The sequence below is a fragment of the Bidens hawaiensis genome, unplaced genomic scaffold (genome assembly GCF_021521415.1).
Source record: "Bidens hawaiensis isolate Kalapana, Puna unplaced genomic scaffold, B.hawaiensis_p1.1 tig00016758_1, whole genome shotgun sequence".
Lineage (NCBI taxonomy): Eukaryota > Viridiplantae > Streptophyta > Magnoliopsida > Asterales > Asteraceae > Bidens > Bidens hawaiensis.
Window position 1 is genome coordinate 175,336 of NW_027492542.1, and position 12,652 is coordinate 187,987.

Sequence of the window (12,652 nt, forward strand, 5' to 3'; positions counted from 1 at the left end):
CAAACTAAAAACTCAACAAAACACCAATACAAGGGTATACATATATACCCCACGGTTCACAATCCTATTCTATATCAAATACATAATTTGACTCAAAAACAAATAGGACTAAATAGATAAAACTAACTTATTAAGATAAGACTAACTTATCAAATTAAATACTAAACTAATTATTATTTAAAAATAATCTCCTCCAAGCCACCCCATGAGATTTTACCGAACCGCCCTTCATAAAGTAATATCGCATGTTTAATGCTCCCTCTTGATATTAGCTTTCATCATGCCAATATCGCTGCAAAACTTCATGATCTTTTCATGAGACAAACTCTTGGTGAGCATATCTGCAACTTGCTCCAATGTGTTAACATATTTAAAATCAATTTCCTCGTTCAAGACTTTTTCTCGAATGTAATGATAATGGAATTCTATATGTTTTGTTCGAGCGTGAAACGTAGGATTCTTGGCTAGCATAATTGAAGACATGTTATCTCCAAACAATGTTACCTTAGCACTCACCTTTTGATTCAACTCCTTCATGAGCTGCACTAACCAAGTACTCTCCTGAGCAACCATCGCGGCTGCACGATATTCAGCTTCGGTGGTAGACAATGAGACGGTTGGTTGCCTCTTGCTACACCAAGCTACAGCTCCACCTCCCATAACGAACACATACCCGGTCGTCGAACGTCGAGTAGACACGTCTTTAGCATAATCGGTATCACAGTAGCCGACCAAATCCAAACTTGACTCCCTCTTAAACTTTATACCGTAAGTCGAAGTTGTTTTAACATACCTCAACACCCGGCGAATAGCATCCAAATGAGGTTTCAATGGCTTTTGCATGAACCGACTAAGTACGCCTACCGCAAAAGCTATGTCGGGCCTTGTTAGTGTAAGATACATGAGGCTTCCAACAAGCCTTCGATACATGGTGACATCATTTAACTCTTTTCCTTTTTTCAACATGCAACTGTAGATTCACTTCCATTGGTGTTGAAGCTGGTTTAGAGCATTCCATACCAAATCTTACTAAAAGATCCACAACGTACTTACGTTGATGCAAGATCAGCCCATCATCTTCATATTTAATTTCTAGACCCAAAAAATGGCTCAACCGACCTAGATCTTTCATCCGAAACCGAGTGTTCAGATTCGCTTTTAGTTGGCTTATAACCTGTACTAAATCGCCGGTGATAATTAAATCATCTACATATACCAACACCATCGCAACATGCTCGCCTTGAGTTCGAACAAACAAACTTGTGTCGGCTAAAGTTGGTACAAAACCGTTTGCCTCCAAGAACTCGCCGATCTTCCCGAACCAAGCTCGCGGTGATTGTTTTAGCCCATACAACGCCTTCTTTAATTTACAAACATGATTTGGAAATTCTTTTTCACGAACCCACCCGGTTGTTCCATATAAATAGCCCGATCCAAATCTCCATAAAGAAACGCGTTGCTCACGTCCATTTGCCACAAATCCCATTGCTTACTCGTAGCTATGGCTAAAACAACTCGAACGGACGCGAGCTTTGCTACATGACTGAATGTCTCCTCATAATCGATTCCGAACTCTTGAGAAAACCCTCGAGCAACCAAGCGGGCTTTGTACCGATCTATCGACCCATCGACTTTTCGTTTAATTTTAAAGACCCACTTACACGAAATAGGTTTTGCATCAGCTGGTCTCTGAATTAGTTCCCACGTCTCGTTCTCGTTTAAAGATACTAATTCATCTTTCATTGCACGTACCCAGTTTTGATCGGTTAACGCCTCTTCAACCGTTTCCGGTTCCCGTTCATTTTTCTCGATTATGGCCACGTTGGCGTATTTTGGATTTGGGCGCTAAACTCTTTCTGACTTTCGAACCGTAGACGAACTCGGTTCATTGTCTTCTGTTTCATTCGGTCCATTTTGATGACTTGGAGATAGGCCCGTTTGCCATGATGTTCGCCTTTGGGATGACCTTTGAATGGATTTAGTTGTTTCTTCTATCACCTCAGATTCATCATCTAATTCTTCCATTCGTAAAGAGACCTTCTCATCTAATACTTTCTGAAAATCAACTGCATCGGGTAATGCCTCATATTTAGTTGACCACCATGACGACGCTTCATCGAAAATTACGTTCCGGGACACGTAACACTTCCCGGTTACCGGTTCACAACAACGCCACCCTTTCTTTTCGTTATCATACCCAACAAACATGCATCGAACTGCTTTCTTTTCCAACTTGTGTCTTAGATGGCCCGGGATGCACACGTAACACACGCATCCAAAAACTTTAAAATGACTAACATTCGGCTTAATCTTGAACAATCTTTCAAACAGTGACTCATAATCCATACCTTGTTGAGGCAAACGGTTACTCACGTACGTAGCCGTTTTCATACCTTCAGCCCAAAATCTTCCGGGAACATTCTTGTCATGCATCATACTTCCACACAACTCTGTTAGGTGACGGTTTTTCCTTTCGGAAACGCCGTTTTGTTGAGGCGTATTCGAACACGTAAGTTGGCGCTTTATTTTGTGTTCTTTCAAATAATCTGAGAACTCTTTCGATATATACTCTCCACCATTGTCAGATCTTAGACACACGATCGAACACTTGGTTTCTCGTTAAGCTTCCGACTTTTCCTTCATAAAGTTGGTCCAAAAATATCTTGAAAAATCATCAATAAACGTAATCATATACCGTTTACCTTCGATTAACGATTGTTTAACGGCACCGAACACATCGGTATGAACCAACTCGAGAGGCGCGGTTGAACGGTGCTGTGAGCTTCCGTATGGTAGTTCATGTGCCTTACCATATTGGCACCCGCTACACACTACATCGAGATTAACGTCCAAATTAGGCAAACCAATTGCGAATTGTTTCGTCATCATGAGTTTTAACTTGTCATAGCCCACGTGGCTTAGTCGTTGATGCCACAAATCTGCACTATTGTTTGTTTTCACCTTCCCTACAAAAGCCGTTCCAGCCGACAATACGTACACCGACTCGTTCTTCTTCCCGCCCACCACCGATTTCGATTTGGTCTCGAATTCATCAAAAATCATTACTTCTTTTGGCCCAAAAAGAACATATCTCCCGGTGTCGGTTATTTGGGGAACCGAAAGTAAATTTTTCTTCATTCCCGGAATGTGGAACACATCCTTCAGGAGTAACATATCACTTTTGCTTCCCGGGAATAATTCAACGTCTCCGATATGCTCAATACCGTGCCTTGAGTTATCCGCTATCACCACTACTTGGTTTCCCTCGGGTCCTTCAAACGAGACTTATCTCCTGTCATGTGATTGCTACATCCCGAATCAACTATCCAGTCTTGGATTTTATTACTCAACGATTCAGTTGTTGCAACTAGAGCATGGATCGACTTAGTAACCGTTTGGGTGAAATTTGCTTCTGCGTCCCAAGCAGGTTCAACTCTCGGTTCTGCTTCAGCAACGTTACCCTCTTCTTGTGATTTCGATGGACAATCTCTAGCTATGTGCCCTCGACGACCACAATTGTAGCACTTAAATGTTTTCTTTTTCTTATTCCAATTTCCCTGTTTTTGATCACCACTCCACTCCTTTTGTTCACGTTTATTGTTGTTGTTTGCCCTGCTATCTTCAGCCCCTTTTGTTCGAAACCCCGAGTTTCTTTTTCCTTGCCACTTTGATTTTCCTTTACTTGCATATAAGGCTTCCGATTCCTGCTTGACTGGGCCCGAAACAGAAACATCTGACATCTGTTTTGCAAGAGCTTTGTTGGTACATGATGTCAGTAGTTCAGTGTCTAGTGTCTGTAATCGAGTTAGTTGGATTTGTATTTTGTATTAAGCGAAGTTAGCTCACAAGTTCGCTTATATAGGCGAACTTGTGGAACAAGCGAAGTTAGTGACAACTTCGCCTAAACATGTTAGCGAAGTTGTCGTCTGTTATATACGGCTAGGTTACTGCTGAATTAGATGAATCAGTTTATGAGTTGTTCAGAGTTTGTATAATCGGTGATCAGTGAATCACGTGTTTCCAGTTGCAATACAACGTGTCTTTGTTTATTGTAACGTGTGTTTGATTGTGTTAACGTGTATCGTTTTCTACGCTCGTATCGTCTTACGTAGGGATTCCGCACCTACGTAGAACGAGATATTCCGTGTAGATCCGGCTGGGAACCTACAATTGGTATCAGAGCCTTAGGCTCTTATGCTATGGTTCGAGATCTGCGTTTTGGTGTTTCTAGCACGTTTCTAATGCGTTTATGGCCGAACAGCCGCTGCAGGCGAAGTTATGGGGTTCAGGCGAAGTTGTCGCTTAAATTTTAGGGTTTAGGCGAAGTTATGGACAGGCGAAGTTAAGGAGGGGCGAAGTTATGGACAGACGAAGTTATGGACAGGCGAAGTTAAGGAGGGGCGAAGTTGACTTTTAGGCGAAGTTAAAAAAAAAAAATAAAAAAAAAAAAAAAAATTGTTTGGAGTTTTCGTCTGTATGGCCAGGTGTACACGATTATTGTGAGACCGAAGACGTTGTTCTGTCAACGAGTGAAACTTGTTATCTCTTGGTCTTACGTGTGAACAAATACGTGTCAACTCTGGATATGGAGTTGAGGTTGTGAATGGGATATTGATTGAAACTGGATATTGACACATAGTTGGGTGTTTGTGGGCAATGAAATAGTTGTTGTTCGAGGTTGACCAACTGAAGAAAGTCAAATTGAACTGAAGGTTTTTGTCATTACTGGATTGCGGTCAGAGCATATTATTTATGTTATTTTCAAGGCGTTCGAGAATTGGATCCTGAAACGTGATGCTTATTTATTAAAGTGAAAATTTTGGAACAAGTTGGATTTAATCGGGAATTAAAGTGTTTATGTTCTTGATCATTATCCCTGGTGATTGAAGATGCTTCGGATTAATTAATGGTCATGTGTGTTAGATTCTGTCAAGGTGGTTTTGTGATGAAATTGATCACTTGATGTTGAGTAGTTGAAGATTAAACCTTATCGTATGCCGACGTGTTGGTGAAGTTGTGGAGGGAGCCCAACTTCACGTGTTGGTGAAGTCAGAAGGACTTCACGTGATTGGTTGAGATGATCAATTAGGCACGGGGATGCATGCATTTCAAAGACCTCAATCTATATAGTCGGAGAAGCTTACACTGAAGGGGAGATCTGATATGGAAGACGCTGGGTGATTGGTAGATTTGTGAAGCTACAAGACAGTTTAAGACACGGCTGGTTGAAGAGCAAACAGAAGATCATCAGTTAAGAGGGAGTCTGTTGGTGCATGTTTTGTAACAGATGATCTTTTGTGTTTGTTAGAATTGAGAGCAACGGTCAAAGGGGAGTCTGTTGGTGCATTTTGTGACCGTCGCTATGCAATTCTAATCAGCGGAAACGAAGTACGAAGTTAGAACAACTTCACCATAGGCGAAGTTATAACAACTTCTGCCATAGGCGAAGTTAGAACAACTTCGCCATAGGCGAAGTTATAACAACTTCGCCTACTGGCCAAAGCCCAAGCCTGCGAAGTTGTTTTGTCTATATATATATGTGTCTTGTTTAGGTTTGAGTATCCAGAAAATTAGAGTATTGTGTGTTCAGTTCAATTGTCTAGAGAGAAACCCAGAGGGAGAGTCGTGTGGGACGGCCCGAGGTAGAGCTCACCTCGGGTCGGACGTGTTTTGGTTTATGTTCGGTTTGTAACGTGGTTTGATTATTATATAAAAGATCTGCAGATTCGTTTATCCCATTCGTGTGTTTGTTCGTGTGTTTGTTTGTGTGTAATCGTGTTCTTCGTCTTCTACACCATTAAACGAGTCTAGGAGGATTCCGCACTCCTAGACCTCGTGCGGATCTCGTATCGATCGGCGACGCCCCGGTCGCCATTTCTACCTGTGAAGCAGAATACATGGCAGCATCGAACTGTTGCTCCCAGGTTCTTTGGATACAACAGCAATTGCGCGATTATGGTCTGAATTTCACTCATACTCCTATTTGCATAGATAACACTGCTGCTATCTCAGTAACTAACAATCCCGTAAAGCATAGCAAAACTAAACACATTGACATCCGTCATCATTTTATACGGGATTGTGCTGAGAAGAAATTGATTGTGCTCGAAAAGGTTGATTCGTTAGATAGTTTCGCTGATTTGTTTACTAAAGCGTTTGACAAAACTCGTTTTCAAAACCTTGTTGAGCTAAATGGGATGATCAATCCCGAGTAACCGTGTTTTTCGTTTTTGAGTATTTGTAAAAAAAAAAAAAAAAAAAAAAACCCGTCACTATCGCTTAGAATTATGTCGGTTGCTTCAGTTTGAAGGACATATCTTCGGATATGTTTGGTCCTCATTTCTACCTGTAGAGTATGAGGATAGCCATTAACCAGATGACTGAAAGTGACTGAGGCGGTTTATGATGTGTTTTTATTCTTTCGCTGAAAATTAGTCGTTCATACTTAGTTAGAAGGACACATACTCGTATGTGGTCGGTCCAGCTGATCCATTGGATCTTCAGGATAGCCGTTTACCTGAAGACTTCAAATTGATCGGGGCGATAGAAGTTAAATTTTTTTTTAGGGAGATGAAATTATTTTTCAAGTCTACTACTTCGTAAGAAGTTTCTTTACTATGTTTAAAAGAAAATTGATCCAACCTTGGAAAGTGATAGACAAACTGATTTTGTGTGCTTAATTAGTGAAGTTATTAGGCTTAAAAGACTTTAGAACAGTCATTGTATGTCATGGTAGCTTTTTATGGTGCGTAAAAGTAGAAGTGATACAAACTAAATCTCCTCGATTTTACGTGGAAACTCTTTAAGAGTTGTGCATGTCTCCATATATATCTTTCCGAATGATAGGCAGAAAAACGATTACCCAGTCATACACGAGCCCGTGAGTGTTCTGATTCCCGTGAAAATAGCGTGTCAAGAAACTGCAGTGATCCAGATTCAGGACTTGCAGTTGTTTACGTCTCTGAAACTGTGTAAATCTTGTTATTAAAAAAAAAAAACTGAGACATTTTAGAGCTTATAATGTTAATACTTCTCAATCAAGATGCAAGAAAGAGAACGTGAAGAAGAGTCTAAAGATCGAAGAGTACTTACTATTTAATCAGACACTACGGGTTGAGGTCAACTCGGGGTGACTTGGGGAAAGCCAAATACGCTTTGAGAATAGATAGGAGACATCACAATCTCTGATGTGTTGCCCATTTAAATTTTGAGCTTAATTGAACCTAACCCGTATCACAGAAGCGATGAAAACCATTTTAAGTTATTTACCTGCTTACAACCTGTCTCTTTATGTCATAATACAGCTGAACATGGATCTATGTGACAGTCACGTAATTAGTATGATTCATGTTCGGATCTTTTCTAAAACGTGGTAGTCCCTGTCGAGACTGAAATTTGATCCCGTGTACCTTATTTCTAAGTTTTATCCTACTTATGTAATTGTATGATTTTATACCTGGTTACTTGGTCTTGATCGTATCATTTAACTCTTTAAAGGATGTTTTAAAACTTAATTGCAAATTGTTCAAATTATAGGGGTTTGTTTTGTAAATTTTAACATCGGCGAAGTTATCCCAACTTCGCCTGCAATAGGCGAAGTTATCCATAACTTCGCCTGTATAACCTTGACCCTATATAAAGAAGTTTTTGGTCAAATGCTCAGTATTGTTTTTCAAAATCCGGCGAACTTATTCCCAGTAACCCTAAGCGAAGTTATATCTCGATCAATCTGTGTTATTTTTTCTCGAGTTCATTCCGTGTTAAAGGTGTGTAAGGTTGTTGCATCTTTTAATCTATGTCATTGGCATTAATCAAAGGTCGTTTCGACCCGTTTAGTGACCTCGTTCTTTCAAACATCCAATACCCGATTTTCAAACTTATTTTCACGTGGTCGTAATCATATTGATCGTCTAGATCTCCATAAAAACATGTGTTTAACAGTCCGCAATCTCCAAATTGACCAAATCAATTCGTTTGAACAACTAAACTGTTGTCGATTCATATTCAGGCGAACTTACAGTTTAGGCGAAGTTATCCTTAACTTCGCCTGAGGGTTAACTTCGCCTGATAATTAATTATGTAACAGTACATGAGGCGAAGTTGTGGTTAGGCGAAGTTATCATTAACTTCGCCTGGCCCTTTTTACTTAACATTGATCAGGCGAAGTTCAAGTTGAGGCGAAGTTGTTCCCAACTTCGCCCCACCTCTAACTTCGCCTATACAGAATAAATCATAACTTCGCTCATGGTAACAGGCGAACTTGTGATTTGCCACGACGATTCTCTAACTTAGTCTGTTTTTGTTGCAAAAATGGCAGTTGTAGCTGGAGCAGGTGGTGCAGGTGGTGACGAAGGAGGAGATAACCATCGACAGTTTTTCCCGGGGCATAACATGTACATCACATTGGACCCGGATGCGAGCGGTGTTGATGATTTCCGCGATATCATCACATTTCTACTCCGCTCGCGTATCTTCCACGCTATTACTACAACACTGCCTCTCTCATTGCCAAACATAGAAGATTTCTGGCAGACAGTGGAATATGACTGTCGAGTCGAGCCCTCGGTTATGCGTGCAACGGTTAACAATCAGATAGTACAGTTCTCGTCTAAACAGATCAGGGTGGCTTTACAGTTTGGGGATGAAACGAGAGACGATCCTACAGACTTCGTAGCTCCATTCAGAGATGGTGCTTTTCTGAGGATGGGATATTCTGGTCCATTGGGAGATACTCAAAGACGAAAGGGATTCTTATTAGACCAATGGCGATTTCTTATGCACGTGATGATCGTGTGTATGTCAGGGAGAAAGGCTGGTACGGATGGAATGGGTGCGACCATGCAGTCGTCGATGACTGCACTGACTTACAATATGCGGTATAGCTTTAGTCAGATAGTATTCTACGAGATAGACCGTCAAAGAAGAGCGGTGGCGCGTGAGAGATTTCTGATGTATCCAAGATTCCTTCAAATGATCTTGAATCATGTTGCTCCCACGTTACCTCAGCGCCGCCCGATTAGATATGTGGAGAGTGTAAGCAAGAGGATCTTCGCTCAGTGTAGATCATCAAGTGCAAGAAGCAAGCCTGAGCTCCGTCCTCGACATACTCCATTATTTGGGTACTTGATCAACCCAGAGTATGTTCTAGCTCGCGGGGACGAGTTTCGGGATCCGGCACCACAACAGGCTGGAGCACCTCAACCACCACCTGAGGTACAACAAGCTTTACCTGCTGCGTTTGGCGGTCAAGGATTTTTTGATATGGATCGTGTTGACCCTGAGGAAGAGGTACAGGTCTCGGTAGCCCGGGTTACTAGTGTGGATGTTTCTAGGGCAACTACGACTGAGGCTGATTCTGATTCTTCAGATGATGATGTGGCTGAAGCTAGACGGATTTTGGTTACACAAGAAAGGATTCATGGGAAGAGGAAGAGAGACAATGATGACAGTGAGTCGGATTTTGAGGAAGATTTACATCAGTTGGTCCATAGATCGAGAAGGAAACGGGCAGGTGCAGGTTCGGGAGCTGGTGAGAGCTCAAGGGTGGTTCGTTTCACTCCACCAGCACTGTCTGGTATGACTATAGTCCCTACACCATTGCAAGTTATAGGGCCAATCGCCACGGATGTTCCCGTGGTGACTACCTCATCTTCCTTCGGCATCCCACCCACTACATTCCAGCTCTCGGCTCCGGAGATTGTGTCCCTTCCACCTCCAACTCTTACTCCAACGGAGGTCGTAGCAAGGTTTGTTGAGTCGACAGTTGTTGCTACTGCATGGTTGTCGGTTACGATACCACCTGCGGTTACGTTTCCACCTGTTTCTGAGGTGCCGGTTACATTGGGAATCCCTCCTCCGTACGCTCAAGACATATCATATATGAGGTTTGATTTCAATGCAACCTTATCCGATTCGGAAAGAATAGCAGCGCTAGAAAGGGTCGTGGCAGAACAATCAAGGGTAAATCTTATCCAGACTCATGCTATTCAGCGCCTCGTTGCGGAGAATCAGATTCAGTCGTCCCTCCTGATCGAGCATGGTAAAATAATTGATGCCTTGAAACAGTTCTTGGCATCTCAGGGGGAGACGGGCTGTAAGGGTGATGAGCTGAGGACGAAGAAGCGTAATGATCGAGACGATGATCCCAATGCATCGAAAGGTGCAGGTGGAGAGTTGCCAAGAACTGAACAAGCTCTTGGGACTTCCACATCTCAGGGGGGGGGGGTCAACGAGTGCAGCTAGCGGTTCAGGGGGTGATGATGTGGTGGTTGTGGATGCTGAGGAGGTGTTAGATGATGTTATAGGTGATGAGGATGTGTTACCGATGGAGTAGATAGAGAAGATAGGGGCTGAGATTGTCATTGATAGTGAGATTGAAGAAGGAGAGATTGTGGAGGAGAACGTTGAGCACGAGATTCCGGAAGTTGATAAGGCAGATATGGGTCAAGATATGGGAAGCGATGAGACGGAATGGGAGGAGCAGCCAAGATGGAAAGAAGGCTACGTCAGTGGTTCGTAAAGAATAAGAAACCGGCGGTCCCTACTATGTTCAAGAAAAGTTACAACATCAGGGGTTATGCTGAATCGAGAAAGGGGATTATATGCTGGTTATATGATGAGCAGTTGAGGCTTTTTGTGATTAAAAGGTATGATGGGGTTCAGTATTTCAAGAGGCTGTTGAGATCGTTGAATACGTTGCCTGAGTGTGAAGTGAAGGACTTAGCCAGGTTGGGGTTGATAAACAGGAGTGATGATAACATGGCTAGGGTCATTGGGAAGATAGTCTGGAAGGAAAGCATAAAGGAGAAAAAGTTCGAGCTGTTGAAACCACAGAAAGGAAAGCTTGTTGAAGACAAAGACAGATGAATGAGAGCAGATGGCAAGTATAAGCCGATCCAGTGTTTAAAAGAAGTGCCGATGAAACAAATGCCCAAGGATGTGCTCAAAGATCTGAAGTGGTGGTATGTGGATTGTGAAACAGCTGAAGCAGTAATGGAGGATGAAGATGAACAAGAGCTGATGAGAGTTTATGATCCTATGCATCTAGTGAATCTGTCTCAAGCTGATCTGCAGGTGCTGAACGAGAAAAAGATATTTTATATTCCTGCTTGGAAAGAAGAAGCAAAGAAGTATCAAAGAGTTGTTTCGGTTTGTGTACAAGAAGGCGTTCATGCTTGAAGATGAAAGATACAAGATCTTTGGGATTACAAGACACTTGTTTGAAGATAGAGATATGAAGCTACTGCCAAGGGGGAGTCTGTTGGTACATGATGTCAGTAGTTCAGTGTCTAGTGTCTGTAATCGAGTTAGTTGAATTTGTATTTTGTATTAAGCGAAGTTAGCTCACAAGTTCGCTTATATAGGCGAACTTGTGGAACAAGCGAAGTTAGTGACAACTTCGCCTAAACATGTTAGGCGAAGTTGTCATCTGTTATATACGGCTAGGTTACGGCTGAATTAGATGAATCAGTTTATGAGTTGTTCAGAGTTTGTGTAATCGGTGATCAGTGAATCACGTGTCTCCAGTTGCAATACAACGTGTCTTTGTTTTTTGTAACGTGTGTTTGATTGTGTTAACGTGTATCGTCTTCTACGCTCGTATCGTCTTACGTAGGGATTCCGCACCTACGTAGAACGAGATATTCCGTGTAGATCCGGCTGGGAACCTACAAGCTTCTTGACTAGCAAGAAGATTTTCAAATTCTGCTAACGAGGGCTGGTTTGGCCACCCTTGAACAGCTGCAACGAAGCTTTGGAATTCTGGTTTCAACCCCTGCACGATAATTCTCTTCATACGTGCCTCACCAATACGGGCTAGTGGATCAAGATCGCCTATTTCTCGACATAAGGACCCAACCTTATGAAAATACTGTGGGATCGCCAAATTTTTCTGAGTTATAGATAATAACTCATTCTCCAACAGTTGAAGTCTCATATCATTCTTCTTGGAGAAAAGGGATGCCAAAGCATCCCATGCTTGCTTCGGTGTTTCGAGATCCCGTATGTGTTCCAAGAGTTCATCTTCAATAGTGGTTTTCAAGGTAAACATAGCCTTACCCTTCTTAACTCTCCACTTGTGAACAACCCCATTCGTATCGACCCGTGGTTCGGCGGTACTATCTCCGTTTACAACTTCCCAAAGATCTTGTCCTTGTAGGTATGAAACCATACAAGTTGACCACGTGTTGTAATTGTTGTTTTTCAGTTTCCTTATCGCAGCGGACACTTGAGAATCAGCCATAGTGAATGGGTTGACTCCTCTTCCTTCTCACCTAAATATTCTTCGACCTACAGCCTGATCGTTCGCCCAGAAGCAATCGATCGTGAGACTAGTCTCGTTGGCTGGACCTCGATCGCGAGAATCTTGTAACGAACGGACGCTTCGGTGATGTGGCTTTGATACCACTTGTTAAACTTGGAATCGTTTCACAAGTGATAATTACACCACAGTTTAGAACACGAACTGCAGCAACTGCTTATTGTTGCTGATCAACCAGAACCGAAACAGAAACAAATTGCTTTGATCTTCAAGCTACTGATTGCAATTGACACAAACAGAATAAACCAACTAATGATTATGCTTTATTGATAAAAGACAAACTAAAAACTCAACAAAACACCAATACATGGGTATACATATATACCCCACGGT

The 12,652-nt window shown here is 42.1% G+C and overlaps 2 protein-coding genes and 1 pseudogene across 2 annotated transcripts; all 3 read right to left on the reverse strand.

Moving 5' to 3' along the window:
• Positions 1-249: 249 nt before the first annotated feature.
• LOC143552044 (secreted RxLR effector protein 161 pseudogene) lies at positions 250-930 on the reverse strand (annotated as a pseudogene).
• Positions 931-2,619: 1,689 nt separating this feature from the next.
• On the reverse strand, positions 2,620-3,138 carry LOC143552047 (putative mitochondrial protein AtMg00300). The gene has a single exon (XM_077042349.1). It carries the CDS (start codon positions 3,136-3,138, stop codon positions 2,620-2,622), a length of 519 nt encoding a protein of 172 aa, XP_076898464.1.
• Positions 3,139-3,251: 113 nt separating this feature from the next.
• On the reverse strand, positions 3,252-12,241 carry LOC143552048 (uncharacterized). Its single transcript, XM_077042350.1, has 2 exons — positions 11,671-12,241; positions 3,252-3,754 (listed from the first exon to the last, which is right to left on the reverse strand). Exons 1-2 carry the CDS (start codon positions 12,239-12,241, stop codon positions 3,252-3,254), a joined length of 1,074 nt encoding a protein of 357 aa, XP_076898465.1.
• Positions 12,242-12,652: the final 411 nt, after the last annotated feature.

What these genes read in the sequence shown, in the direction of transcription:
- LOC143552048 (XM_077042350.1), bottom strand. Translation starts at nt 12,241, where the DNA reads ATGGCTGATTCTCAAGTGTCCGCTGCGATAAGGAAACTGAAAAACAAC. An exon ending in TCTTGCTAGTCAAGAAGCTT is followed by an intron (nt 3,755 to 11,670) that starts GTAGGTTCCCAG and finishes GTACCAACAAAG; the next exon opens with CTCTTGCAAAACAGATGTCA.
- LOC143552047 (XM_077042349.1), bottom strand. Translation starts at nt 3,138, where the DNA reads ATGAAGAAAAATTTACTTTCGGTTCCCCAAATAACCGACACCGGGAGA.